This window comes from Heloderma suspectum, chromosome 2 (genome assembly GCF_057233095.1).
Source record: "Heloderma suspectum isolate Gila_16-S chromosome 2, 16-S_ref, whole genome shotgun sequence".
Classification (NCBI taxonomy): Eukaryota; Metazoa; Chordata; class Lepidosauria; order Squamata; family Helodermatidae; genus Heloderma; species Heloderma suspectum.
This window is the reverse complement of record NC_139459.1, coordinates 62,541,533-62,569,331: the sequence shown is the minus strand read 5'-3', so window position 1 is coordinate 62,569,331 and position 27,799 is coordinate 62,541,533. Positions and strand designations below refer to the sequence as shown.

At 41.5% G+C, this 27,799-nt stretch overlaps 2 protein-coding genes across 8 annotated transcripts in view; one reads left to right on the top strand and one right to left on the bottom strand.

The window, feature by feature from the left end:
• Positions 1–22,982, top strand: part of SKIC3 (SKI3 subunit of superkiller complex) — a 120,124-nt gene extending 97,142 nt beyond the window's left edge. For 6 of the 7 annotated variants that reach the window (XM_084833772.1, XM_084833767.1, XM_084833769.1 and 3 more), the window contains one exon: positions 806–22,982. In XM_084833772.1, coding sequence (XP_084689898.1) covers positions 806–886 — 81 coding nt within the window. In that variant the 3' untranslated portion in view covers positions 887–22,982. The remainder of the gene's footprint in view (positions 1–805) is intronic. The other variant, XR_014787669.1, reaches the window with a different exon arrangement.
• Positions 12,015–27,799, bottom strand: part of FAM81B (family with sequence similarity 81 member B) — a 75,874-nt gene continuing 60,089 nt past the window's right edge. The window contains exons 5-9 of the mRNA XM_084833784.1: positions 25,580–25,709; positions 21,719–21,825; positions 17,325–17,460; positions 13,343–13,538; positions 12,015–12,380 (exon numbers count right to left, since the gene is read on the bottom strand). Coding sequence (XP_084689910.1) covers positions 12,247–12,380; positions 13,343–13,538; positions 17,325–17,460; positions 21,719–21,825; positions 25,580–25,709 — 703 coding nt within the window. The 3' untranslated portion in view covers positions 12,015–12,246. The remainder of the gene's footprint in view (positions 12,381–13,342; positions 13,539–17,324; positions 17,461–21,718; positions 21,826–25,579; positions 25,710–27,799) is intronic.

Genomic DNA, 27,799 nt, shown 5'->3' with positions numbered 1-27,799 from the left:
CATGGGACATACACTCGTGAATTTATAGTGTCAGCCATTAATTGATAAAGCAATATGTGTGAGTAGCAAAAAGCAAATAAAGGATAGTTACCAGGTCATTAAGGACAACTAGAAAACTGCTGTTGGTTTTATTTGAGAAAGTGGGCTTTCCAGCATTTGGTGTTTCTTAAGAAAATGTGTGCTGTTTGTGGAACTGCCCCTACTTCAATAATGCACTTGTTCTGCTCTCCAAGAGAAACATCTGATCCTCTGATTGCTCCCTGCCCCCCAGCAGGATCAGTGCATTGGCTGGGGTGGCAACAGGTGGAAATACCCTACTTGCTATCAAAAGAAGTAGACAGTTGCTAGTGCCAAGCTGGAAAAGCGGTCAGGCTCCCACTGCTACCTCTTTATCAACCATTCCCATTGCTGTCATGTTGCTTTTCTGTACTGGAACTGGTAGAGTCTGGTTCTGCCTTGCTTCATCCCAACTATGCTGCTGTGAGGAATAAAATTCTAAGAATGAAAAGAGGGTGCATTTGAGGAGCACTGATGCTTTGCCAAAGAGTGCTGCATGCCTTATCTCTTTACTCTATGTTGCCATGGTAGCAGAATTACCATGGGAGCATTGAAGAAAGATTGTCCATGAATGGATTACCTAGATATTAGACATGTGGATCCTGGGGTAAGTCATATGATCAAATGACCTCTTTAGCGTGTGACTTGTCAGCAAGAAAATAAAGAATTGTATTTCTCATACTATTAAGATGTATTTAAGCATTAGCAGTAATTACCGTTCTCCCCCCCCCCCCCCATTCTCCAACAGGTTCTTGTAGCAAATGCCAAAGCTAATGGAGATGTTCGAGCTTTGGAACTAGACAAGAAACTCTCAGCAGCAGCATCCTAGTGTGAGCTTCAGTGAGGAGGCAGAGAGATAGAAGCTTAACTCCAGAGGCCCATGGAAACAACATCCACGTAGCAATTGTTTCTTAAAGTCAAGGTTCACATATTGTTAAGTTGTGGTACTTTTCCAACATATTTTAAAAGCAATCTGTCATTAAACAGTTGCAATTCAGTTGACATTTTTTTGATTTGTGCACAACTTAATCTACTGAACATCTGAGAGATTCCATGTTGGTGTCTGCTGTGGTGCAGAGTAGAACTTGTTTCTGTCCTTGAAACACAGCCTTAATAATCATGTGTTAAGCAAAAATCTTGAGACACTGTCCACCCCAAGAGCAGCTTTCTGGTGCTCTCCAGATATAAGGTTGGTATAAGGTTGGGAAAAGCTGCCCTATAGCATGCCAAAGCTTTTGCCATATGTGTTAGTATCCATTTTATTGCCCTTTACAGGTACATCCTTCTGCAGCTTCTCAGACAAAATAATATTACAACTTGATGGTGTTGGAAAATAAATCCATATAATGTGCTGAAACATTTTGTCTAAAATGTTTACATTTTGTCTTGCAATTCGACTTCTACAACTCAGAGCCTTGTGATGATTGCAACTGTAATTCTCTATGTCCACATGAAATTAAAAATAACGCATTTACTCTGCTGTCCACATTTATCTTTTGTGTCACCAGTATCTTTCAGCGTGTTGTCGTGTGCTGTAAATGTTCACGTTCAAGCATATGTTGCTTGATTTTGATTTCAGGTATATGGGTGTTAGACTGATTGCCGAAAATGAAAATTTAGTTCGTCTTAACCCTTGACTTCCTGCATAATGATCTATTTTGAAAGAAAATTTTATTTCAGTAAAGTAAGCTATTGGATGGTTTGAGGCTAGTACAGGCTTCTGGTGCACCTGTACAAAGTATTTTCAGACTTGGATTGCTTGAGAATACAGTCCAAAGTGGGTGGTAAACTCCATCTAAGGCTAAATGTGCATAAAGTAGTTGAATTGCATTTTTCTGAGGGTGGAACTATGTTACTTGTCATTCCATTATTCCTTTTTTGGACTTCTTTTTCACACATTGCAGCCTTTGAGCTGCACTTTGAAGTGAAGAACCAGCATGGGCTTTCTTAACATTTCCCAATATGCTGTTTCTCTGTTTAAAATCCTCCCTCTGTAGAGAAGAAATAGAGGTATGTACCGATAACGTGTCCACAGCAAAGGTAAATAGTAGCCAGAAGGGGGTATTTTCAGCAAAAACATGGTGGAAAGGGTTAAGAAACTTCTCCTTCCATGCCAGTCTTTCACTTGATATTGCCGCCTCAGTCACAGCATTGTGTTAGGGTTTTTTTTTTAAGTTTGGGGGAAAAAAACCCTCAGAACTGAGCCTTTGCTTGACTGGTATTTCCACCCCTTAAGCCCTCTGGAGAATGTAATTCTTGACACAAATGCATCAGGATCTAATTGGTTTAGATCTTTACTGAATGTGGGCTTTTATTATTAATGTCAACAAGTTTGCTTGTCATTTTACTGAAGTCATTATATTTGTTGGTTTATATGCCCTCAGCTTTAGGAATGGATAATAATTACAGTAAATCTAAACACTGAGATTTTCTCAGTGCATGAAATAATTTTGCATGGAAACCTTAGGAGAAATAATTTTTTACTTCCAAAACTCATGCTTCACATTACTAAGTCTTGTAAATAACAGTTGTAAAAACCCTTTGTGTCTTAAAATGATGTGCAGTGTGTTCTTTTGGGGTTTGCAATTCTGCATCCCATAAAAATATATTCTATATTTAGGCAACTGCTTGAGGGGAGATTTTTAACAAGATATTTTTCAGCCTAAAGGTAAAAGCCATTTACCCTGTTGTCATGCTGCCTACTTCCTAATCATTTCTAATCAAGGTTTTTCCTGCCTCTCTTCAGCATCATTCCTGTCATTCCTGGATGGGAAGGTAAAATGTAGTACAAATCACCTGCTGTCACAATATCAGAGACTCCCTGAGTTAAGTTCCATACTTTTAAGTTCCCTCATTTCATTCCTATGCAATAAGACTCTAGATTTTTTCAAAGTTAGCAAGATCTAATCTGTAAAATTATCACTGTTAGCACTTTTTATCACTCATTGTTTCAAAAGCAGTAAGTATAATCCCTAAATTACATATTGTGAGACTGAGGAAGAGGAATGTAAGTAATTTCTTCAATGCTTTAAATTAGGGCAGTGCCTCATATGGAAATACTAAAGACCTCTCTGGAATGAAGTGAAGTTTTGTATCTGCTGCTTGTTCTATTATCCCAGAAACAGAATTATAGCTCTAACTCGTCCTCTTGTACACTGTTCTGAAAAAAAAACCATGTTAGACATGGCATGAATCTCATAGCTGCTGTTAAAATATTTCTTCCTCTGGCATGATTGCAAAGTGTGACTGGGAGGGTTTTTTTTAGGAAAATCAGAAATCCTTTGTCCACCACCAGTGTAACCTATGACCATTTTGATGGTCACTTGTGCGTAGCTAAGCACCTTGGGTTTGACAGCTTTAATGAGGGCTATAAATGTGTGCCATCTGTAACTTTTAGGGACATTTTTTTCTCAAAGTCTGCTATTCTGTAGCAGCCATATCGGGGGTCAGACTAAGTAACCTCATGCAGTCTCATGCTTCATGTTCTTGCTGAGCTCTTTCTCCCTTGAATATATTGTTGTAAGCTGATGAGACACAGGAATTCCTTATCTTGTCAAAGGTCATACAATTGTATATCTTGTTCTCTGCTGTTCTCTTCTGTTCTCACCTTATCATGGCTACCCTATAACCCAGTTCTTGTATTATAAACAATGGTGCTAGGAGGAGAAATGTTGAGGACTGCAACCCCATGCGGGAGGGGGAGGAGGAGCCGTTTCATATGTGTCACAATGTCTATAAAAACAATGTGCTAATGTAAATCGGGGCTTCTGGCTCTTTGGAAATGATTCCAGCCTTAAGCCCGCGCGTTAAATAAAGAATCTCTTTTTCCTTCACTCCGTGGTCTCTCTGACTCTGGGTTCTGCAACATAAATGGTGCCGTGACTCGGATGTGGCAGGCTCTGAGCCAGACAGGTGGCATTTGCCTGCTCTTGATCGCCGCACCGGGAAGACGAGCTCGGCGCATGCCTCCCTTTCTTGGCGCCACCGACCTTTTTGTCGAGTGAATGGGAGAAAGCCTGCACCGGGATCGCCCAAACGGCAGCGAGCAGCAAGAGAACCTTGGGAAGCGGAGGAAGAAACTTGAGCCCTGCCTGTATCGCAGCTGCAATTGAGTTGAAACCCACATTGGAAGCCTTCAGGAGAAAGGCAAGTATATGGGAAAAAGAGGGCCCCACCTTTAGGGAGAAAGGCCACTGGGCAGAAAAAAAGAGGGCCCCGCCTTATGAAGAAGGTCAGTGTTGGTGGTATACGTATACAAAAAGAACCTACTCCTTGCGGGTAGAAGGGGGGCCTGATCACACCCCCGAGTGGGCGCCAGTACCCAGCACGCCAGTACTCAGTAGGAAGCTGAGGAAGCTTGGGAAGCCGCTTTCCGCTCTGGTAAAAAGTGGGAAAAGTGGGTGGCAGGGACATATGGATGCAGTGGAGAGATTGATGATTGTGTGAGTGGCTACTGCGGTTTCTGACGCATACCATTGACCGTCTGGGTGCCCAGGCCAGTAGCAAAGTGCGTGGTGTGTAAAATCCTCTTGTGTCGGCCAGTGAGACCAGTGAGACTCACTGACCAATTCCCATTCCCTAATTGTGTCTGTCTTCAATTTAGGAGGGAGGCTATGGGTGGTGGGGGAAGCAAACCTTGCACCCTCTTGGGATGTATGCTAGCAAATTTTAAGAAAGGTTTTAGTGGAGATTATGGGGACCTCGCCATGAATCCTCAACGGTTGCAGACTTTGTATGAAATAGAGTGGCCGTCTTTTGGTGTAGGATGGCCTACTAAAGGCTCTTTAGAGCCCAGCAAAACCAGCCGTGTATATGCCATTGTGGTTGGGAGACCTGGGCACCCCGACCAATTTCCCTACATAAACTCGTGAGATTCCATAGTCCGCGCTTCTCCTCCATGGCTAAAGAAATGCCTAGAATCCCAGGCAAAAGTTTTGGTGCTCAGAAAAAGAAAAATTGGCCAAGAAATTACAACCAGTGTTAGAAGCCTCGTGTGAAGATCTGGCAGAGCTAACGGCGTTTCCACCTGCTTATGCCCTGCTTCCACCATGGGCCCATGTTACTGTAAGACCGCCCTGTCAAGATCCAGATCCTGTGGCTCCTGAGCCCCTGCCATCCCCCTACAGAGGCATTGCCCCTCGCTTTGACTTAGAACTGTCGCCATCAGTTTCAAGCCCCACCGGCAGTAATTCGCCGATTTCAGCTACGGTCCTCAACTCCCAGATATTGTCTGCCGAGACTTTCATCTCTACGGGATCGGGAGGTTCCCCTCTTACACCTCAATCAGCATTAATAAAAGAAACTGAAAACTTGAAGTGTTGGGCAGAAGATTTAATAAAATCAGCAGTGACCCTTAAAAAGATGTGTTCTCACAAAAAAGAGGAGGCGAGCTCGTCTACTGCTCAAGACTTGCACCCCCTTGAGATGTATGTCAAACAAAGAAGGAAAAAGGTTTTTTTAAAAAGATTCAGAATAGAGAAAACAGCAAAAAGCTCAAGGTCGAGCTGAGAGAAAAAAAAGAACAAGATCTGAGGCTGTTAATTAGAAAAATGTTGCAGGACAGTCTGGCTTTTAACAAAGCGTGGGAGCGTGAGAGTGTAAGGCCGAAGAAGTAGCTGTTAGCCTAGCGCGCCGAGAGGGGGGGGGGCAGGAAAATTGCCCACAACGTTCTGAGTTGTGCAACATCATCACCTCGCCTAATTGAGATGAAATCCCTAAGAAATGGAAACGGAAAATGAAGACCCAGAAGATGAAGGCAAAATAGAAAATAAAGGTGAAGAATCAGCCCCCAGAGCACAGGCTAGACCCCTCTTCGAGTGAAAAGTGTGCCATAAGACTGTCCCAAAGCAGAATGAAGCGGAAAGACCATGATGAAAATCTCTGTCAAGGTAGCCGTGTTTAGCTTTGAACTGTGTTAAAATTGCATAGAGCCTGTAGCTACTGACCATCGGCTATATGATTTCTGAAGAGCGTAACCATTAAGCTTTTGCCGTGGGATTCCCTGCAATGAAGAAATCTCACTGATTTGAGTGTCCAGTGTTACACTGCCTAAGTGTGTGTGCTGAAGAGACCGAGAAACCAGACAGCATGTTCCTGGCCAAGCCAAAATCACGCTATTACCATGCTCCTGAAAGCTGCAATAAACTGTGTAAGCTGGGAGACCCAACCTGATTGAGAAGAAAAGAAGATATTGGCGCAACTGTCTTAAAAAACAATGAGATCTGTGTAGCTGGCTGGCTGACGCTGTCAGTGATGTTACAACTTTAAATTAAGACTGTTTTCCTGTTTGAGACCCCAGCGAAGAAAGCTGACCTGAGTTATTTGTTGCCCGTGCCAAAGCAAAGATTTGGCTGCCCTGTACCTCATCCTGTCCTGTTTTAAGCTTGGGATTTACAAATACAAACAAACTGAGAAGCTTGCCTTTGAAGTCCTGCAAATCACCCCACCGCCTCCCCGAAGATTAATGGCTGCCTGAAAAATGCAAGTATAAGGCGATGCCCATCACCCCCCAGCGTCCTGAGTTTCTCCACTCAGTGTTTCAGTGCTTTCGTGTACCAGGTTAAAAGGAAAAAAGAGTAAGTTTTTAAAATGTCTGTAAGAACCTGACAGAAGTAGAATAAAATTTACAGAGGAGTTGCCCAGGTTAAAGCGTCACGGCTAGAGAGCTGAGCTGTGCCGCTCTGTTTAGACAGAGGCCTTGCTAAAAAGTTAAAGGCCCTTGTCTGTCAGAAGGGGTGTAGGGCCACACTTCCCCTTTTTAAACTGATGCAAAAGTAGAGAGCCTTTGCTGGAAACATCTCATCTTCATTGCCCAGAGCCTTCTCTGTTTGCCTCCATCATTGTCTGGGCTTTTTAGAGACACTCTTGCACATGGACTAAAATTTTAAATTGTCAAAGACTTGCCATGGACAGTGCTGTGAAGCTTTGGATAAACTTGAACTCTCATCGCTGTGGACCGTGTGTCTGTGTTTGTAGTCAGCTCAGTGTACAGCAGGCTGAGTTTGATCTATGACTTTTAGATTTCCTTCTGCCAGAACTCATGCAGCATAGAGTTGCCGATGCAAAAATGGTGACCTAGAACTCTTTGCGTGTGTGGGTATGCCCGTCCCTTGATTTTAATGGGCCCTGCGCTTTCAGCCAGAAGAGCAGTATGATTGCTGGATCTGCTCCATCATGCCTTACCATGCGAAAAGTGTTTTCCATTCATTGTGTTAAATTGCAGAAAAAGTTTGTTGTGTATATTTTATGATTTCTTAAATATCATGAAATATATGTGATATTTGCAGATTAGTGTTAGTTGCAACTCCAAATAATACTAAGTGTGGTTCCCAGTGGATGACAAGGAGAAAAGACAAAGTCAAGTAGAGAAAGACAGAAGCAAGTAGAAAAGAAGGAGTAGAGAACGTAAAAGACAGAGAGGGAGAAAAAAAAGAAGAAAGAAAAGGCAAGAGGCAAAGAAAAAAAAACATTTGTAGAAAAGAAGCGTGGCCATAGTTGCCCCCAGGGTAAATTAAAAGCAGCTGATTGTGCCTGGAGCTTATTACCTGGGATAAAGTAGCCACAATAATGTAATAGTTCTTTAAAATGAAGAAAATGTAACTAGAAAGAGAAGAAGAGCCTATCCCAAATGTGTGTCATTGGGACTAGTGTAAGGCAGAAAGGTTTAAGTAAGTTTAACTTGAAAAAGAAATAAAGAGACAAGGCTGGTGCATGGAGCAGAAAGTTTTATGTAAAAAGTTTGAAACATGATCTGCAATACACGCAGATCAGCAAAGAAAAAGAAAGCAAAAGAAAGAGAAAAAATTTGTCTTCCCATACTAATAAATAAAAGTGTTATCAAGCACTTTGAGAAGCGAAGTTGTTTACAGGAAGCTGTGCCTGAGAACCAAACACTTCTAGCCTATGCTGAAAATGCTTGCTAGTGTTGTGTTGCCTCATGGGTAACATGTATGGTATAAAACCCATTTAGCCCAATAGCTCGTGGTTCAGAGAAGCTGTCTGATCCAACCATTAAGTACGCCTGTGTGCTACAAGTTACCCAATAAAGTCTCCTTGTAAGTAAACCCCCCCACTGGAATCCCAAAACACAAGTTGGGCTAGAGCGCCTCACCCAGTATCAAACCCTGCTGTTAAAAGCCATGAAAGCAAGTATAAAGAAGTCAGTTAATATGACCAAAGTGTTTAAAGTGCTGCAAGGTGCCACCGAGGCCCCAGAGCGTACTTGGAGCATCTTTTAGATGCCTATCGCCAGTACACCCCCCTCGACCCAGAGGCCCAAGAAGACGTGGACGAAAGAAGAAAAGAAAAAGACCCGGCAGAGGCAAAAGATTCTTTAAAAAGAACCAGTGTGCCCAGTGTAGACAAGATGGACATTAGTGGCATGAATGCCCAAATAAAATAAATACAAAAGAGAAAACCAAAGGGGCCAGAATAGGCGAAGAGGGAGACAGCTTGAGAGGGGCTGTGACATTGACTGTGAGGGGCCGTGACATTGACTTCATAATTGACACTGGAGCGGCATCAAGAGCAAGCAAACGTTAGCCTTAAACAAGAAGTCCAAACACTGAGCAAAGTTCTTCAAGCCCAGCATCGCTTTGTCTTAAAAAATAAGCCATTCCCATCACAGAAGTTCATCCTTTCCAACCAAGAGTTAAAGTATGAGTTAAAGAGAAAAAAATAACCCTTTGACTCCCAGATGGAGAAGACTAAAAACTGTCATACTTTCCACCCCTGCAGCTATGAAAGCAGCTGGAGTTAAACCCTGGATACATTGGACACGAGTCAAGAGAGCGAGAGGGGGAGAGTAGACTGTAAACAGAAATCCTGAAAATCCTTTAAAAATCATTCTGAAAAAGCAGTAAGTAGACTCAGGCTAGACCTTACTGTGGACACACCGGGAGACTGTCCCCCTGCGTACGGTCAGACCTGCAACTGGAGAATTGAAGAAGGGGACTAGTCCCTACTGCAGCTTGCCAGGTGAATAGCTGCCCAGCGTACGGTCAGATCCCAAAGAAGATCAAACATGCGTGTTCTAGTGTTAGTAGTGTTGCATTGTGTTTCCTTAATAAGGTGCAAAAAGGGGGGTCTGCCCCTGGAAGGAAAAGTTTGTCCCAGTGATTTGCTGATAATTACTGGCTTCACCTGGCTAACATCACAAGGGTAAAACATTTTTGTTTGCCAAGAGATATACCTGTAAACAGGCTTATTAGCTTTTGCCTAATACCTGTCTGTAGACATCCTAGGAAAATTCAAAAAGATACCATGTTAAGAGTTTATGGTGTAAGTTTAACTTATTCCCAAAATGCTAATTGGGGTGTGGTTGCAAAGATCCTACCCCCTACAGAGTTCACTCTACGCACCCCCATCATTGCTGAAACAAATACTACATGTGCATGAATGCTTAATTGTCAAAAATTTTCCAGAAAATATAAAGCTATCCCTGGCCCCCTTCCACTGTAATAACATTCAAAACATATCTTTTAATGATGCCCACGTACTTTTGCCTCATAGATGGTTTTAGACATGTAGTTCCTGCACTTGGTCATTCATTCCTGCCAACTTGTCTAATAACCACCCATGTGGCCTCAGCCGCCAATTAAACTGGTGCCAATTCTTCCCCTGTGGCCCGAGAAAATCCGTCGACGGCAGCCTCGAGCACTCCAACTAACTAAAAATTGTAATAGTCATGTGCAGTTATATTCTGACTCAGAAAAATTGGCCTTAGCAATGTCACTGGTTGGGGTTCCAGGTTTAGCCTTGGCTGATGGTCTGGAGATCAACCGGTTAGCTTGCAGCTTAGCCAAAAGCATAAATACCACCTCACGAGCATTGTCATTGTTAAATAAAGAGTTGCGTGATCTAAGAGGTGCAGTTCTAGAAAACAGAGCTGGTATAGATTACCTCTTCCTTCTTCATCATTTAAGTTGTGAGACACACCAAAAGCTCTGTTATTTTAACTTAACTGATAATGGCAATGCTGTAGATGAACAGATCAACAAGCTGCACAATATAGTAGCTAACAAAACAATAAGACAAAACAATTAGCTCAATTAGTTAACCCCTTGGCTTCCAGATCTTAGCTGGCTTGAGGCATTGTTCATCCTAATTCTACCAGTGTTGTTCATAAAAGTTCTGTTATGTCTCTGCGTTCCTTGTCTTATGCGCTGTTTAACCAATCTGTTTTATGTCTCAGCTAGTAAAACTGCTGCCCTCTATGCTCTAATAGCCCAACAAGAGGCTAAGTAATATGTATGTCACAAAAAGCTTTGTATGGTTATCAGAAATGCTATAATTGTAATGAAATTATGCATTTAAGGGGGGAATGTAGCAGCCATATCAGGGGTCAGACTAAGTAGCCTCATGCAGTCTCATGCTTCATGTTCTTGCTGAGCTCTTTCTCCCTTGAATATATTGTTGTAAGCTGACGAGACACAGGAATTCCTTATCTTGTCAAAGGTCATACAATTGTATATCTTGTTCTCTGCTGTTCTCTTCTGTTCTCTCCTTATCATGGCTACCCTATAACCCAGTTCTTGTATTATAAACAATGGTGCTAGGAGGAGAAATGTTGAGGACTGCAACCCCACGCGGGAGGGGGAGGAGGAGCCGTTTCATATGTGTCACAATGTCTATAAAAACAATGTGCTAATGTAAATCGGGGCTTCTGGCTCTTTGGAAATGATTCCAGCCTTAAGCCCGCGCGTTAAATAAAGAATCTCTTTTTCCTTCACTCCGTGGTCTCCCTGACTCTGGGTTCTGCAACAATTCCTTTGTAGAGGCACCTTCTGAATTCATGTTGAACCCTTCATGACACAGGCATGAGTGTAGATTAGAGAGAGCATGAAAGTTTGCCTGGCTCAGAAATGAATTTCTGTGGTTCTTGAAAGGCAAGCATTTAAGAACCCTGAAACCTTCTCTGGCTCAAATTAATATGTGGGCTGAAGAAGGGTTCAGGGCTTCCATCCCTGACAGCCTCAAAAGCACCTCCTGACCCCTGCATTTATTTACCTGCATGTGGGGAGACACAGGGTGAAGGTTTTTTCTTCTTTCCTCCTCCCACTCTGCATTGCAGAGAGCATCAGAAATGAAACAGCAGTGGTGCTTGGGAGATAGGCTTCCCAAGGGCTACTACTCTGTCAGTCCTGAGGCACTGCAGAGCATGTCAGGGAAAAGGAGAGAGAATGAAGGGGAAGAAAGGCAGGGAAAGTAATGCTCCCTGCTCTCCAAAGCTGTTCCTGCATGCAGGTAAGTAAAGGGAAGGGTGAGGACGGTTCTTCGAGGACAGGCAGAGATGGGGAGTGTTCATTTCCTGGGCCCCTTAGATCAGTTTGTGATTTGTTTCCTTTTTTAAAAAAACAAATTGTTTGTTTCTGGGTTGGCCCAAGGACAGCCCAAGAAAGTTTGTCCATCTCTAGTGCAGATATTGCCACAAGATGACTAAACACTCTTCTAATGTTGTTAAAAAACGGTGGTGAATCATGTTTACAATCTTTTCTAAGAGTAGCGATCAAGGAACAGCAGTGAATGATCAGCAGTGAGTGATACATCCTTCTTTCCTTTGTTTCAGTTCTGCTACCACCCAGCATCTATAACATCCTTGCCTTTTCCCTACCTCATACTCTATGCCAAAATTAAAGCAGCAGGGAACAACCCATCTATAGTTAGAACACTATGCATGTAAGATCAGACATTTGAATTTGCAAGACAGTTGTTGCAGTCACAAAAGCAAGCTTTTTCATAAAATTAGGTGGATTTTTAGGGGAATTTATATATATGACCTTTTATATGTGACATTGGTAACTGATTATAAAATCCACTCAACACTTTAGTAGGCCTCAGCATATGCATGAGGCCAGAAAACAGGATTATAGTTTGAGAATTTCAGGATGTAATAGTGGGTGCATGGTTAATAACCAATTGCCAAAGTAGATCAAACAACTGCTTATACAACAACTACTGGCAGCTCTTGAATTTTTATTTTCTCCAAAATATAAATTATAATCAATATGATTCCGTTTGATATGACTTAGATCTACTAGGGACTAATGCAGTGCTAATGTACAATATTTTACTAATGTCCTAGGGAAAGACAGGAAAACAAGGTTGATATTGTAGGATTGAGAAACTATTTTTTTCCCCATTCTCTTGAGCACTTCCCCACAGTGATATAACTGCAAGCATGAAGATACATTAGTCTTCTTGAAGTTCAGTTATCTTTTTTCGTATCTTCTTCATGTCTTGCTTGAACTTCTCTTCCTCGAGTTTCAGCTTTGTTGTCTGTATATGTTTTAGCGCGTTGAGAGAGTCACGGATGGATTGAAATCCTGGTAAATAATAATGCTTATGTTAGGTTGAAAAACAATGGCCAATTCTTTTTTTTTCTTTAAAAGCTAGTCAGTCCTTCAGCTACCTATCATTTGGTTTGAAGGATACTGAATTAATCAGTTCTATCTCATGCTATGAAGGTGCAATTTAAAAAATCAAGTTCTTTGCTAGAATATTTTGTCTACCTAATTTTTCTCTACTGTGCTTTCTTTGGATGTAAGAATTCAGTTTGAAACCTTTATTAAATCTCTCTCTCTCTCTCTCTGATACAACTCACAACAAAGGGAGGTAAAATTAACGCTTCCATAATTGCTGTGATTCATTATTTTCCCCATATGCTCTGCTACTTTAATGTGGCATCACAATAACTGGAGAAGCATTACACTTGATGCCTAAATAGGGAAGTCTTCAGCATATTATGGTATGAGTTGGTTAGTTGTTATGTTTCATTGGGTGAGATCCAACACACACAGACAGGGGGAAGGGCAAAAAAGTGGCAGCCCCTTGACCCTTATGGGCTGCCACTGCAGAGGGTCCAAAACCCTGGGAGAGGTCCCTTTAGGGGATGTTGATTGAATGGGAGAGCTTAACAGCTCTTATGCGTTAACAGAGCAAGTGCTTGCATTGGTCTAGATCCCAGCCATGGACTGCTTCAATCAAGAAAATATATCTTTCTAGCACTGCACCCAGGAAATTCACTCTGTGTTAGTTGCTTTTCCTTTATTAACTATGTATTCATCTGGAAAGGATTTTGGTTCTTTAAGAAATTATTGCCAAAATAAGCTGGTTTATCCACTATGGCTTGATTTTGTCATTGGTGACTGTTCACCAAGTTATGAGGGGATTATTAACCACACACAACGCCATGAATTTCTTCCTGGTCTGATTTGGTAAGCAAATCTGGAGGATGAGAAGGTTAGGTAGATTGCTTCTTTCAAATATTTGTCTTAAAAAACCTCACCTGATCTATATTCACTCTGAATTTCCGCCAGCTCATTCCACATCAGTTTTTCAAATCTAGTAATCCTTGCATGGAATTTATTTTGATCATTTTTCACCTGGGTCAGCTCTGTATCAAATTGCACTGTTTTATCTGTGCTGTCTATCCTTTTGGAGAGGTAATAAAAACCATCTTCCATTTTCTTTTCCACTGTTTCCTTTTGAAAGATGCATTATGATAAATTAATAGAATTGCCAAGATAAGAACTGTATACTCCCCCATAAAACTGGTTTTCAAAGCATGAGTTAAACTGCTTCCCATTTACTGTTGTAAATTCTTTCCTGTAAAAACTCTTCTACAAACACTTCAAATTATTTTAATTTCAGTTTTAAAGTCCTAGCAGAATAACACCTATATGATTTGTCTAACTTCATCAAATACAGATGAATTTTATTTATATAGTTCCATCATTATGCTGTAGAAGATGGGTACCTGCCCCAATTAAATGGGGAAGTCTGATTTTCATGTGGCAGCCAAACATTCATATTGGATTGGAAGCCAGCCTGGTGGAATATTTGCACAGGGAACTAGGAGTGAGGAGGCTGCTATTCTAATATCCACTTGGCCGTGAAGCTCACTGAATGTGGGTCAATCCCTATCTCTCAGTCTACCACACAGGGCTTCTGTAAGAATAAAAGTGGGGGTGGGGAATGGGGAACATACACATCATGTATACCACTTTGAGCTCCTTGAAGGAAAAGGCAGGACATATATTTTTAAAATGCCCACCAGTAAGGACAGTAATTAATGATGAGTGGGCATCATTAAGAACTGTCACTTTGAAATCACAAGTAACCACACTCTGCCAACTCTTAACCACTTAATAAACATCTTGCTCATTAATATACTAGTAATTATGAGCTGTTGCAATGCCATCATGGAGGCTATACTGTTATATTATGAAAGCCCAGATTCCTTGGAATATCTACTCATAGAGATGATTGAAAAGGATGATCTTGTCCACAGTCATCTCGTGGTGCTGTGTACCATTATCTTCCAGCAGTAAAATTAACCTTGGCCAAATGGATCTCCACCCTGCACTTCTCATTATGGCAAATGGGTTTAGGGGAAATGACCCCTTAAAATCTGTCCCTTACCCTATTACAGGAAGAAGTCAGTGAGTTTACAGGGTCTCTCGACAGTGATGGATGGATTACAGACCCAGGGTGCTAGTGGGCTTGCAATGAGGGAAGACTGCTGCCAAATATATAAAGCAATCCCTATGGTTGTGTAGAAAGCTTGTAAACAATTCAATCTGGTGAAGCAGCAGTATTATAGGAAAAATGGCATGTATAAGTATTTCTGATAGCTGTATATCAAATATCATGCTAGTAAGAACTTCATCAGAAAACTCTAACAAATTTTGCTAAAGCCTTAGTCTACAGAAAGTTACCAGAATATGGTAACTTTGACCCCAAGTGAAATAATTTCTAAAGACTGATACAATGTACGAAAATGAGTCAAGTTGCTTTTTACAACAAAAAAAAGGCTTTTAATAGCATTCTAGTGTCCCTCGCCCATTGTGGTCTAGCATGTGAACCCTGATAGCTAAGGGAAAGGAATGAAGGCAATGTCTAGGGAATATAGGGAAAATAGAGGAATATAGGGAAAATAGTATCCAAAACGGTGTTCATGTTAATAAGGATCAATAGCACTGAGTTTTTCTGTGGGGTGATTTGGAAAGGCTGTGCCTTATGGCTTACATGTTTTAAGAATCTAACACTGTTTCCTTGAGAAGCACCTGTTCAGTGTGGTCATGCGGGGGACGGACGGACTCAGAATTCATCTTGTCCTTAAATATTACACTGTACATAGCTATAATCTGTGGAGGACAGTGGATTCTGAAGACAGAAATGTGAGGCCTACTCCTTTAATATAGCAAAGGTATTTCTCTTAAAAGGGAAGTTAGTACTGTTCTTCAGTTAACTTCTCTCTGTGTATGAACAGCAGAGGAGTTGAAGAGTTATGAACTTAAAAGGTATTTGTTAAATGAAGTAAATGGATAGTGTAAAAGTTCTTGTATCTGCCCAGTGCCTTCCCAAAAAACTTTTATTTCTGCTGGACTTTCAAAGCTTTTGGCAGGGTTTGGCCTTAAATTAAAATATTTCAAACTGTAGTAAAAAAAAAATTCATATCCAAATAGAATTCAGGACCAAAGTTTTATATTGTCCCCATTGAAAATAACATATCACTATGTTCAGGCTTGCACAACTCCAGCCCCCTCCCTTCTGGTACCAACTGCCACTGCTGAGGCCATTGGAGAGGAAACAGCCTTTCAGTTGTGCTTTGATCCAGCTCCTTACCCTGTTGAACTTTATAACTAAGGGTCAAACCACATTACTATTGAGACATAAAATGAATGGAGCACTTTCTGGCCATGCAGATTGTAGGCACAGGACTCCTGATCCAGGTCAGGAGCACAGCAGGAGAGAAAGAATTAACCTCACTTAACTCCATGGTAGGGTCCCAATCTGGACTGGGTCCCCTGTGCTTACCTTCTGAGTAAAGAAAAAACAACATTGCTGATAGCTGCGTGTGTAGTTTGATCCTAAAAATCTAGTACCTGAATCTGCTTTTTTCCACCTCCCTCCCAATCCTCTTTTCTTTTTTGTCATAACTTTTAGATTGTTAAATCTTATTTCTGTTCTTTGTAAGCCATGCTGGGAGACATTTTGGCTACAGAGTTGTGTGTAAATGCTTTAAATAATAGACGATTGTGTGGGCTGCATGTTCCTAGTTCACTGTCACCATGGCCATCTCCTGCTTCTGCAATGACTTTTGGTGAAGGGGAGCTTCCCATGGGAAGCTCTGGGTTTTAAGAATGCATACAAGACACTGCAGATCTCTTCTGTTATGTCTTTTTGGTGGGGAGTCTCCCACAATGACTTTGTCTTCAACATTCAAAGCACCCTAGTACTTGATATTGTTGAGATTGCTAACATTGACTTTGGACTTGTAACATTTTATATATTAAAATATAAATGTTAATATATATAATACAATATTGACAATTACCAGTTATTTAGCTTTTGCTCTTTGTGTAAAAGAATTGGACATGTTACTCCTGTGACTTGAGTTATCAAATGAACCTTGCCAGCTGCATCAAGAACTCGATGATTCAGAAATTTAATTCAGTTAACACAGAGAGCCCTGATCCTGGAACAGGGATTTCCTGATGCTAAACGCTCTACTTAAGTGCCTGCATGGAGCCAAGAGTTCTTCATTTGCCAAGAACCAAAAGTGTAATTCAGAATGCAGTTCTTTGAAAAGTGGGCAGTAAGCAGCATATTATGGTTTTGCCTGTGAATGAAGGAGCAGCACCCATTCTGAAAAGTAATATAAGGTTAAAATCCATACATTTTCTGAATGCCCCATTTCATAGAAGTAACATTTTTACATTACCTCATATCAACAGTATGTTGAAAACAAGAGCTAAACTGTTATAAAGATTACGGAATATCAATCTAGGGTAATAAAATTTGACCACCTTCTACCATGGGAAATAACAAGGGAATTCCTCTCCCTGCCTCCTCCCAAAGCCCCTAGTAGCATCCAGACCAGGGGGCAGGGCTTGAGTGGAGGCAAGACCTGCAGAGGGAGCCCAAGCCTCTAAGGGCTGGATTAGGTTTGCAGGCCAGGGGTTGCCCACCCATATTCTACCTGATATTCACATCTCCTCTGTCTCCATTCTCTCTACTCCCAGTTCTTCCAATTAGATTTCTCCCCCAAATTTCTCTTTGTTTGAATTCTCCTCCTCCCCATCCCAGTTGCTTATAATTACACTATTATACCTGTCTTTTTGCTGAAAATATTAACCAGATCTCAACTTGTATTATTATTTGTTGGAAAATCTTCCTTTGCTAGGAGACAGTACTTTCAGAAGTGATTAATTTTAGCGAGCCTTGCTAGACTCATAGGACTTAATAATTATAAATATTCGTACCAGTTTGTCTTTCATTGTGCCAAGAAGGTGATTTGCGAGGTGGGCTTGCTCTTGTTCAGTTCTCCTCACCTCATTTTCTGTCCACTTCCATTGATTTAGGATTTGATCCTTAAAGTCATTTAAAATACCATTTATCCTAATATTTAAAGAGAATTGCTTTTTTAATTTCTACTAGTGCATATTAATACAGCATGAAAAATGTACCAGTTAAAATTGGAGACTACTCAGATCTGTAACTACAAACAACTTAAATCTTAAGGTGGCTGGAATATGGCTAAGTTATATGTCAAAAAATATGTATCAAAAGCTATATGTCAAAAAACCTGGTTTTATGTTGTCTAATTTTATGTTAGCTCAATGTAACCTCAAGGAAACCAAACTCTTGTGTGTGGTAGTGTCAGTCAAACAGTGAAATGTGGTTACCATAGAATCATGTCAGATTCCATACCAAATATTTTATTCCATAGACTTCCAAGTTTTTGCATTTCCAGTACTTTTCCATCTGAGATTATGTAATTGTTGGTTTTATACTCAATGGATGGATACTAAGATAACATTTGGACCCAAGTGATGAAGAGATCTGGAGATTTGCACATTTTTTTAGGTATTTTGGTTGGCATAATAAGGGTATTATACTCATACGGTTCCAATTCCAATTCTGGAATTGTTCTTACAGTCAACATGGCTACCTTTGTTTACCTAAAGTGGTAATCTGGCAGTGACTGAAAGTTCATTCATTTTTCAAATATGGTACATTAGCCTATGAACACAACTTTTATAGTGGAAAATCCAAAGTCTGTATGAAATATAAGAAAGCTGAATATAAGGGCTTCATCACATGAAACTTTTATCCTGCGATTGAGATTGCTCCTTCACGGAGGTTTGTGGGCTCTTTACATGATGCCGTGACCCTGCTGTGACCCTCCTGCGCTAAATGCCCTTTGTTTCATTTTTAAATAGATCGCAAATAATGAGTTATCAAATTACCCCAGTTGTGTTCCACTTCAGTTTCCTCCGTAAAAAGACTTAAAGGGGCAAGAAGAGGAGCGAGATCAATGAAAGTTAATGGAAGACTCAGATACGGGGAGAAGGGGGGGAGGGAAGCACATGTAAAGGGAGTCAGTGGTGATCCTGCATTTAAAACAGAAGCAGAAAGCCCCGTTTTAAATGCAGGATTTTAGGCTGGGGTAGAAATGCCCTACAAACATCAACTACTCGGGGGACAGCAGGTGGATTGAACTATAAAAGGCCAGAATAGACTGGGAAACAGATCTCCAATGTAATGGAGTTAAAAACCACCCTGAAAATAGAGATTAGACTCCTCACTACAAACAGTATATGTACATGTGTATATACCTTTACAATATGAGCAATAATTAGTGACTCAGGCTTGTATTTTACTCTATGGTTTTGTGGTTGACCTTAACTTGAATCATGCAGTTACATTTTGATTTGAAGATTCTCTGTGACTATTTTCCTCTGTATAGTAAGAATGTGAAGAAAAAACTAGGAGTCCTGGAGAGTTCTTGGTGTGGAGAGAAATGCTGACACATCTGAGTCCAAAATATAGTTGGGTCTGTCATATTGGGTGCCCCCTCAGAAAGGACTTTTGACATTCCTCCAATAAGCTAAGAGTTATTGTGTTGCATTTCTGAGTATTCCCCTTGTTTTGTTTGGTTTTAAAAAGAAACTGCACATAGAAAACCGACATTGGATAATGGGCTAGGCTGCCATCTTTCTTTTTGATCTCCTAGTTTTCTATATGCAAGGATTGTTTTTCCATGTGAGGACATCTTCTAAAAATGTACTTCCCATCCCTCTGCATTCTGCAGTGGTACAGTCCAGGAAAAACTCTACTATGTGAATTTGCTGAAGAGGTAACTTTACTCTCAATTTATAACATGTTATATCAGCATGTATTAACCAGAGGTCAAACCTAACGGATCGTCCAGTATGAGGACATCAAAATCACATAGAGAAGGTGAATGGATGTATAAAAGCCACCTTCCCATGCTGCTAGAACAAGCACTGTCACAAGTGCCACAGGTATCACAGGGACAGGTGGATATCTGTCCCCAAAAGACAAACTTGTGCTCAGCTACATAGAATACACAACCTCTGCTGGTAATAAACCCTTCTCAGCCAATTGTATGGATTGGCAGGCACCGGGACAACCTGAAGTACCTACACAGACTGAACTGTGAGGACAGGAAGAACTGAAACAGCCAGCCCCTCTTCCGTTGTAACTATCTGGCTGTGCTGTTATCGACCATTATCAAAAAAGAAAAGGGCAAAATGTAAAAACTAAACAGAATAGTTCCAGAATTTCTAGGTGACCGGTTATGATTCCCCAAAGTGTGTGTTGAAAATGACTTTGGGTTAGGTCACTGAGATGCTAAGGGCTTTTCAAAATGCATTATTATTTTGGTTAAATCACTTTGAGATGCTGGGGGGACTATTCATCATTATTACCACCGTCATCACCTATTTTATTTAGCACCTGCTCAATAATTGGAAAGCGGCATTATGCTCAACAGTTCTACCTTACTGCTGGTCACTTTTGTGCCTGTATTTTTAGTCATGTCAAAGAAGCAGTGTGTACAGTATCCAGGATCTGTGAAGTACAGCCACTTGTGGCAAAATGTGTCAGACCATGGACCTACCTTCTGCTCTCCAGAGTAATGTGCTAGTGACCCTGGGATAGATGCTGCCAAGCTATCCTACTAAATTCTCCTTGCCATGTCTGCCTTGAGCCATTTGACATTTAATTGTGGGTTAATATTCTCCCTAAAACTCAGTGCTTGCTTTTCAAACAGTGTATGATGCTGGCCTTTCCTGGGATAAGGGGATAGATCGTCTTATGGATTAGTAACTATTTAAACAGGAAGGAGAGGGAACAATCTTGACATGGAGGAAGGTAAGCTCCTGGGTCCTCAAGAAAAGTGGTCTATATAGTTCCTGAGGAAGACCATTTCTAGTCAATATGGTAATATAGTGGGGTTCGATTGTCTGAGATGATTGATACGATGTACATATATTGGAACTATTGATTTCCTTTGTAATTGACTGATAAGGTTGATATGATACATTGTGTGCATTGGAATTATTGATTTCCTCTGCAATTTGGTGCATATAAACGACAGTGCCTTATTTGTTTATATACATGTCTTTAAATTATTATAAACTTCACTTTTTGCATAATACATATTGGTAAATTGCAGTTCTATAAAGTTCCTTCTACCTTGTGTTTTTGTTTGTGTTTATGTGTGTGTGTGTTTTACTTGGGGATCCTGTCTATTTTGTTTCATTGAGTGTTAAGTGGCTATTAGCCATAATGGCAAAGTCGGTTCTCAGTCTTCAGAGGCAGTATGCCAGTTGCTGGAGGGCAATAGCAGATGGGGGGCATTGATTTCATGCCCTCCTTGCAGGCTTTCCAGAGGGATCTGACTGACCACTGTGGAAAGCAGGATGCTTGATCTGAACCAGTAGATTAGTTCTTATGTTCTCTTGGCCACATTTTTGTAGTTTAAATATAATCATGCATACTCACAATCCACACCCAAAATTTGGGAGGAAACTTTGCTTTGACATTTTCTTTTGAATTACCAAATTATCCCTTCTGAGTTTATTATGTTCCATTGTTCATTTCATTTCATTTATTATATTTCTATACTGCCCATAGCTGAAGCTCTCTGGGCAGTTCACAAAAAGTGGTCTATATAGAGTTCAACTGGGCTCTTCTTGTAAAAGTCTATGCCCAAAGGAGTTAAAACAGGGGTGCAGGACCTCTTGCAGCCCAAGGGCTGAATTCCATTTTGGAGAAGCGCTTGGGGGCTGCATTCCAGTGGTTGGTGGGGCTGAAGGCAAAAGGGACAATGCCAAAAATATCAAAGACATCAGCACATTTTAGCTTAAAGCTTTTACCACCAGTAGCTAAGCCTTAAGAGAGGCATTTCTACTGTTTAGAATGCACAAAAGCTAGGAAACCAACAAACAACTGGTGGCTGGAGGAAAGGGGCTGGGGCCAGGGTAAGGGTGCATGGCCTTCTGGGTAACCCTGGATGGCTGGATGTGGATTTTTTCACCATACATACTATGACTCTTAATGTGACAAACGTAAGAATCGAAGGCGGTGCAATCCTTGCTTTGCATTTAAATGCGAGAAGCAAAATGTGCTTTTAGAGGAGGCAGAAGCAATTTAGGGTAGCCTCACTGTAACAATTACCTTTGCAACAAATACTGCTATATTTCTACCAGACTTTTCTCCTCACTAGTCCATCAGCATTCCCAAATGCATGTAAATTAATAGTTCTGTTTTGCTCTCATGCCAATGCCATCCATCTAAACTGTTCCACCAGGCACATTAACAGAATTAAAAAGTTTCGATCACTTACTTGAGATCCAGGAGCTGCAATTCATGGTGCTGATTCCCCTGTATTGCCTTCAGATTTGAGTCTCGCTCTGTGTTTGAAGTCTCTATCTTGCCTAAAAGCTGCATTACCTAATAAGAATTCAGCAGGGAACAGACTTTATGAGGCAGAACTTCAGCACTTACATTAAATACACATTATTGCTGCAGTGACAGTGGGGAAAGCCATAAGATCAGACAGGCCCATTCTTAAGTGCTTTTCTCAGAATTAGCTTAACTGAATAATACAAATGTATCACTAATTTGAGCAAAATAATTATTAGTACCCAGCATTCCTTAGATTGAATTTTGTGTATACATGGAAAGCTATGCTAGAACCCTTTTCCCTAACGTGCTAAATTTCCAGAGAAGACTGTATCATATAGTTATTTCTGAATTTGTAGCTCAGCTTTGAAGTGTGTGTACATGTGTGTGTGAGAGAGAGTGTGCAAACACCCTTTTCCTAATGATGTTTTGTTTGTTTTTTTGCTTACTGTCCCTCTGTATGAAAGGATTGGCTTTATTTCTACATACTTCAGTATCCTCTTTCATATGGCTCTGACATGCATTTATTATATTTTCCATTGATTATGGAAGCAGTGTTGTCGTTGGTTTTTTGTAATTTACACAGAGAAGAATCAATGGAGCCTTCCTCCCTCCCTCCCTCTCTCTCTCTTTAACTCCTGTGTTGGGTGGTGATGGAATTTCAGGAATAAACAGCTAGGTGGGGAAGCTTAAAACCTTCCCTCCTGGAGCACCGTCATCTCAATCCAGATTGGGACTGTGTGTGCTTACATGAGCGTAAAGAAAAAGAACAGGCTCAACTACACCAGTGCAATTAGTAGAATGTGTGGTTTGGCCCTCAGAGGGCGGAGCCAGCATGTGCGAGGACATTGGGGGCATGGGCTGAGCACGTGGCCTCATGCCTCTCACATGTGCTAGTGTACCCTATTCAGGTATAATGCCTGAATGGGACTTAAATCAGTGACACTTGTAAATATTACATGTAGTACTAGTATACATACAGAAGGCTTATTTACCATTAGTACTGTGAACGTATGAACAATCATGTTAGACCTTCATACATATCAGATACTAATAAAAAGGTACATAATAAAGAAAAGCTTTACAGATGAGATTATGAAAACCGTGTTTACCTTATATGTTGTCCAGAGTATTTTTCAATGGATAGGATTGGCTCCAGGTTTGTGGAGGCCCTCAGCAAAGTGCCCTGCATGGGACACCACCTCTATGTCAGTGTAACCACCCTGTTTGCAGGTTTACGTGGTGACAGTAACAGGTGGCTACAAGCCCAGGGTTACCATTTTAATGTCCCACAATATCCTGGAGTGATACTGTGTCAAGGGAATTTTAAGCAGCAGCTTGCAGTTGCCCACCACCCAGTTCCAGGGTTGGCAGCACCACTAGTACACCCTGCTAGGACTCCTTGGCACTGACAGCTGCCCAAAGGTACTAGTGCGGACACTGGGCCTGACCACGACTTAAAGATAAGTATATATCAAAGCAGACGGAGGTAACCACTGGTTAACCAGCAGTCTATATGAGGAGAGATGCAAGTCTGTCTGGAAACACTATCCCTAAACCTCCGATGGGTGGAGTCTGACTGTGGTTGCCAGACAGTGAGGAAACAGTAGCTTCTAGGTGCTCACAAACAATCTTGCCCTTTTTAATAGTGATGTTCCAGGGTACTGCCTTCATAAGCAATTTAGTGTGAAGTTAGAGCAGTCTAAATTCCTTCGCAACAGATGATGTCGTCACCAATCTGGCCCCCTGGCGGTTTTACAACAATGTGCCATGTCTCCCCTGCATTAAATCCTGGGTGTGCCTCTGTGACCTGGAAGTGACATGGTGAAGGGGGTGGGACACCCCATTCCCTCTTGTTTCCCCCATGGAAGTAGCTTTTCCCATTGAAAAAATCCTCAGGGGCACAACAGCGACCCCTCACATTACCACAGTAGTGGGGACACTCCTTCACCTTAGGTAGCCTGCTTTTAATCTTTAACATATTCCCCTCCCCTTCTGTGCATGTTTACTTGGAAGTAAGAAATAAATCTCACTTCCCTGCAGTGAAAGGGTTAAAGGCTAACTTTAGTAACTCACCCTAAAGTGCTTTTTCGCTTCTCCGATACGCTCTTAAATCGCTATTGCGATGTTATGCTTCTTTGATGTTCTATAGTTTCTCTGATGTGTTTACATAAGTCCCTTCTCCGCTTTATTGCAGTAATGATCTTTTGGGCTTATGGGAACTTCTCACTGCGAGCAGGGAGAAGGAGAAAGCAAGAAGGGGGAGTTGAAAGAAATAACTGGGGCAGAGTGCTGGAATGGGGCAAAACTGAGGGGCTGAGCTGCTCTCAGGAGCCTTCAGATGCTGCACTGGAGAACTGGGGATTTTGACTTCTCCAGGCAAAAGTGCGCACATGGGGAAAAATGAGGTGGGAGCAATAACTCCAAAGCGGATTGCTGGGATGGGGCAAAATTGGAGTGGGGGGAAGCTCTCAGGGGAAGCCTTCAGATACTGCACTCGAGAACTGGGGATTTTGGCTTCTTCAGGGAAATCTGCACAAATGGGGAAAATTAGTTGCTCTCCATTCATAATAATGTAGCAAGGGAGAGCCTGGACACTCGGGAAACAAGCCTCTCTCACTGGTTGAGAAGACCCTGCCAGTTTGATGACGTTCAGTTCTATTCCCCCCACCCCACCCCACCCCACCCGGAAGTATGTTCCTTTCAAGCACTGTGTGACCCCTGAAAACCAGATTTTAAAGGTATGGCACACTCGGCTTATCTTGCTTCCTGTGCCCCTGATGGATCAAAGCCGATTCCATGAAAATCTGGGTAATACTCCAACGTGCTTCTCATTTGGTTGTCATGAAGATCCCCCCCGCCAGGACTGAGCTTACACACTCTAAACAGGTCTTCAGGCATGAGCCTCAAATACATGAACATTGAAAATTGAATTTTAGGCTCCTGTAATTTTAAAACTCACTCCGGGAGAGAGCGGAGGACAGGAAGGCCTGGCATGCTATGGTCCATGGGGTCACAAAGAGTCGGACACGACTTAACGACTGAACAACAACAACAATTTTAAAACTATAATCTAGCTTTCCCTAACCTTGCACCATGTTGGACTGCAACTCCCTCCATCCCCATGCAGCATGGTGGGGGCTGTGCTGGCCCGAGATTATGGGAGGTTGTAGTCCAATACATCTGGAAAGCACCAGGTTGGGGGAAGGCTGCTATAATCCTTTTAGAATGTTGGTATCTTTTTATGTTTAAGAAATTATCTGGTGTTTTTATGTGTTTCAGTTCTGTTCTATTGATTTCAATAAGCTTATAGAATCATAGGGTTGGAAGGCGCCTACAAGACCATCGAGTCCAATCCCCTGCTCAATGCAGGAAGCCTGATTCCCAGGCAGTCTCCCATCCAAGTACTAACCAGGGCTGCCCCTGCTTAGCTTCTGAGATTAGATGAGATCGGGCGCATCCAGCCCTTTGTTCGTCCTTATGCATTTCTGGACAGTGCTTAGTTTTAAGTGCTTAGAAATAACAAATAATATTGTGAGGGTGATGACAATGGGGCATCACTTCACCTTCTCCACACCAAAACACTGCACTGCATGGTACATATGGTTAATGTAATCACTCTGGATCCTTATCTCATTAAGCTACTACTGTGTCATCCCCTCCCCATTAGAGTGCCAAATGCATCACTCGGTCTTTGCCTTCCATTAACATCAGTCAGTAGTTCTGAATAAAAAGGGGGACTGGGGCTGGAGTGACATCTGATGTACCTCGCAGATTAAAATAACAAAAAAGATCCACTCACCTTCATTTCTGCATTATTAGCATGATTTTCCAAGGAGGACTGGATGGCATGAATGTCTCTCTCTAGTTTTGAAATCTCATGCCTAATGATATTTATATCTCCAGAAAGTTTTGCAATGCTGGCATCACATCTAGAAATGAAAGTTGAAGGACAAAGCACAAAAAAGTGCTAACCATCCCTAAATGCCTTCCATCCCATAAGTTCCCACCACTATCACTCACTCAGAAGTGTATCCACCCAAACCAGCAATGTTCCTCCCCAAGGAAAAATCCATATGTCACAAACTTACCTCTTGGATGCTTACCTAAAGGAACTCCTAACTGTATGTGGAACTATCTCTGAAGAGTGTCTGGAAACCCACAGTACGTACAAAACTTGGCCAGTATATTCTTAACCAGAGCACACTGCATGGATCATGTAAAAACCCATTTCCACAATGGAAAAGTAGGTTTCAGATGTGTATAGGGACACAAGTCCAAAGCAAGCCTGGTAACAGCTTTCTGGAATCTTCTCTACTGGTAATTTTCCAGTGCTGCAAATTAGGCTTATTCAACATTTCCAGAAGGGAACACTAGTAGCAAGCAATAGGCAAAAAGTGCTTATATGGTGACATAAATAATTTCATTGTATGCTAGCTTAACCTAAGAGCAATCATTCATGCTCAGCTCCATTAAAAATGGGCTGTTTACATCTAATAAAGCCAGCCCTGGTGCTGCAATATCAAGAGTTGTGCTGAGTCTAGAGATTTGTGCGTGCACATGCTCTCTCCTGCCCCAACCCACTCTCAAAAATAGATGGAATTATTGACCTTAGTTTATAAAATAACTTGGGAAACTACAGCTAATGATCTAAATCACTCATGCTCTGTTAATTATGTAGGAAATGCCACACTTTTCATTGTTTATCCCAGTGATTCTAAATGCTGAGTTTCTGTGCCAACGGAAGACCAGAAAATAAACCTGCCCTTTTGAACACTATTGAAATGAGCCTGCATGTTCCAAAACTACCCCTAACTCTATTCCCAAACCAGCCTGACAGATGTATAGGCACTCTCAGTACAAAAATCTGGAATGATGCAGTCCGTATACCATTCACTTGCTATGTTAAATATATACGTGCTCAGCACAAAATTAACCCACTAATGCCATTCCAGGGCCATCAACCATCTCTCTTGGCTTGACTCTTGAGACAAAATGGTTTGTAAAATTAAAACAACTTCTACGGCAACTCTAATAGCTTTAGTCTATTTAGGCTAAAAGGAAGGCAGTGCAATGCCCCTAGTTTTGGTCCAAAATCCTTTTTTAAATTCTAGCTTATTCAAATCCCAGTAACCTCCTGCATAGCAGCACCCGCTGCTTCCCCCTGCAGCACTGACCTTTGTTACACAAAGGCTCTAGTTTCTGGGCATCTCTACACCAGCCTAAAATCCTGCGTTTAAAACAGGGCTTTCTGCTTCTGTTTTAAATGCAGGATCTCCCTTTTTCACATGCGTCCTTCTCCCCCATAGCTGAGTCTTCCACTATCTTTCATTGATCTCGCTCCTCTTCTTGCTGCTTTAACTCTTTTGAAGAGGGAACTGAAGCAGAACACAATGGGGTAATCTGATAGCTCATTATCTGTGATCTATTTAAAAACGGAACAAAGGGCATTTAGTGCAGGAGATGCCTGGGATGATCACTGCGTCATGTAAAGAGCCAGCAAACTTCCATGAAGGAGCAATCTCAATCGCAGGATAAAAGCCTGGTGTGAAGGAGCCCTCTGTTCATGTTAAGGGTGCTATTGTTTCAGATATTCTTCCTGCATAAACTGAATTAACTAGGCTATATCTATGCCTAAACTGAGCAACACATGTATGTAACATGTATGTAACATTTCCTCCAGGTTTGAACCCTTGGTCTTTGAGAGTTCAATCTTCTATCAACAAACTGCCATGGGAGTCTTCCATTTTAAAGCTGAGCAACTAGAGGAAAACTTTAAAACCACAGGATATGTTAAATGCATGGTTGGGATGGGGGCTGCAAGGGGGAAGGGGTTAAGCCTTTACCTCCATACTGTGGATGATCATTGCTATAGCACCTGCTATAGCAGCTACAGTGGAGGGGGTGGGCAATTTTCATCAGGACCAATGCAAGGAGCTGAAAAGTTAACCCCCTCTGCCCCTGCCATGGTCCTGATCCAGATCACCCCCCCCCACACACACACATACACATCTCCTATTAA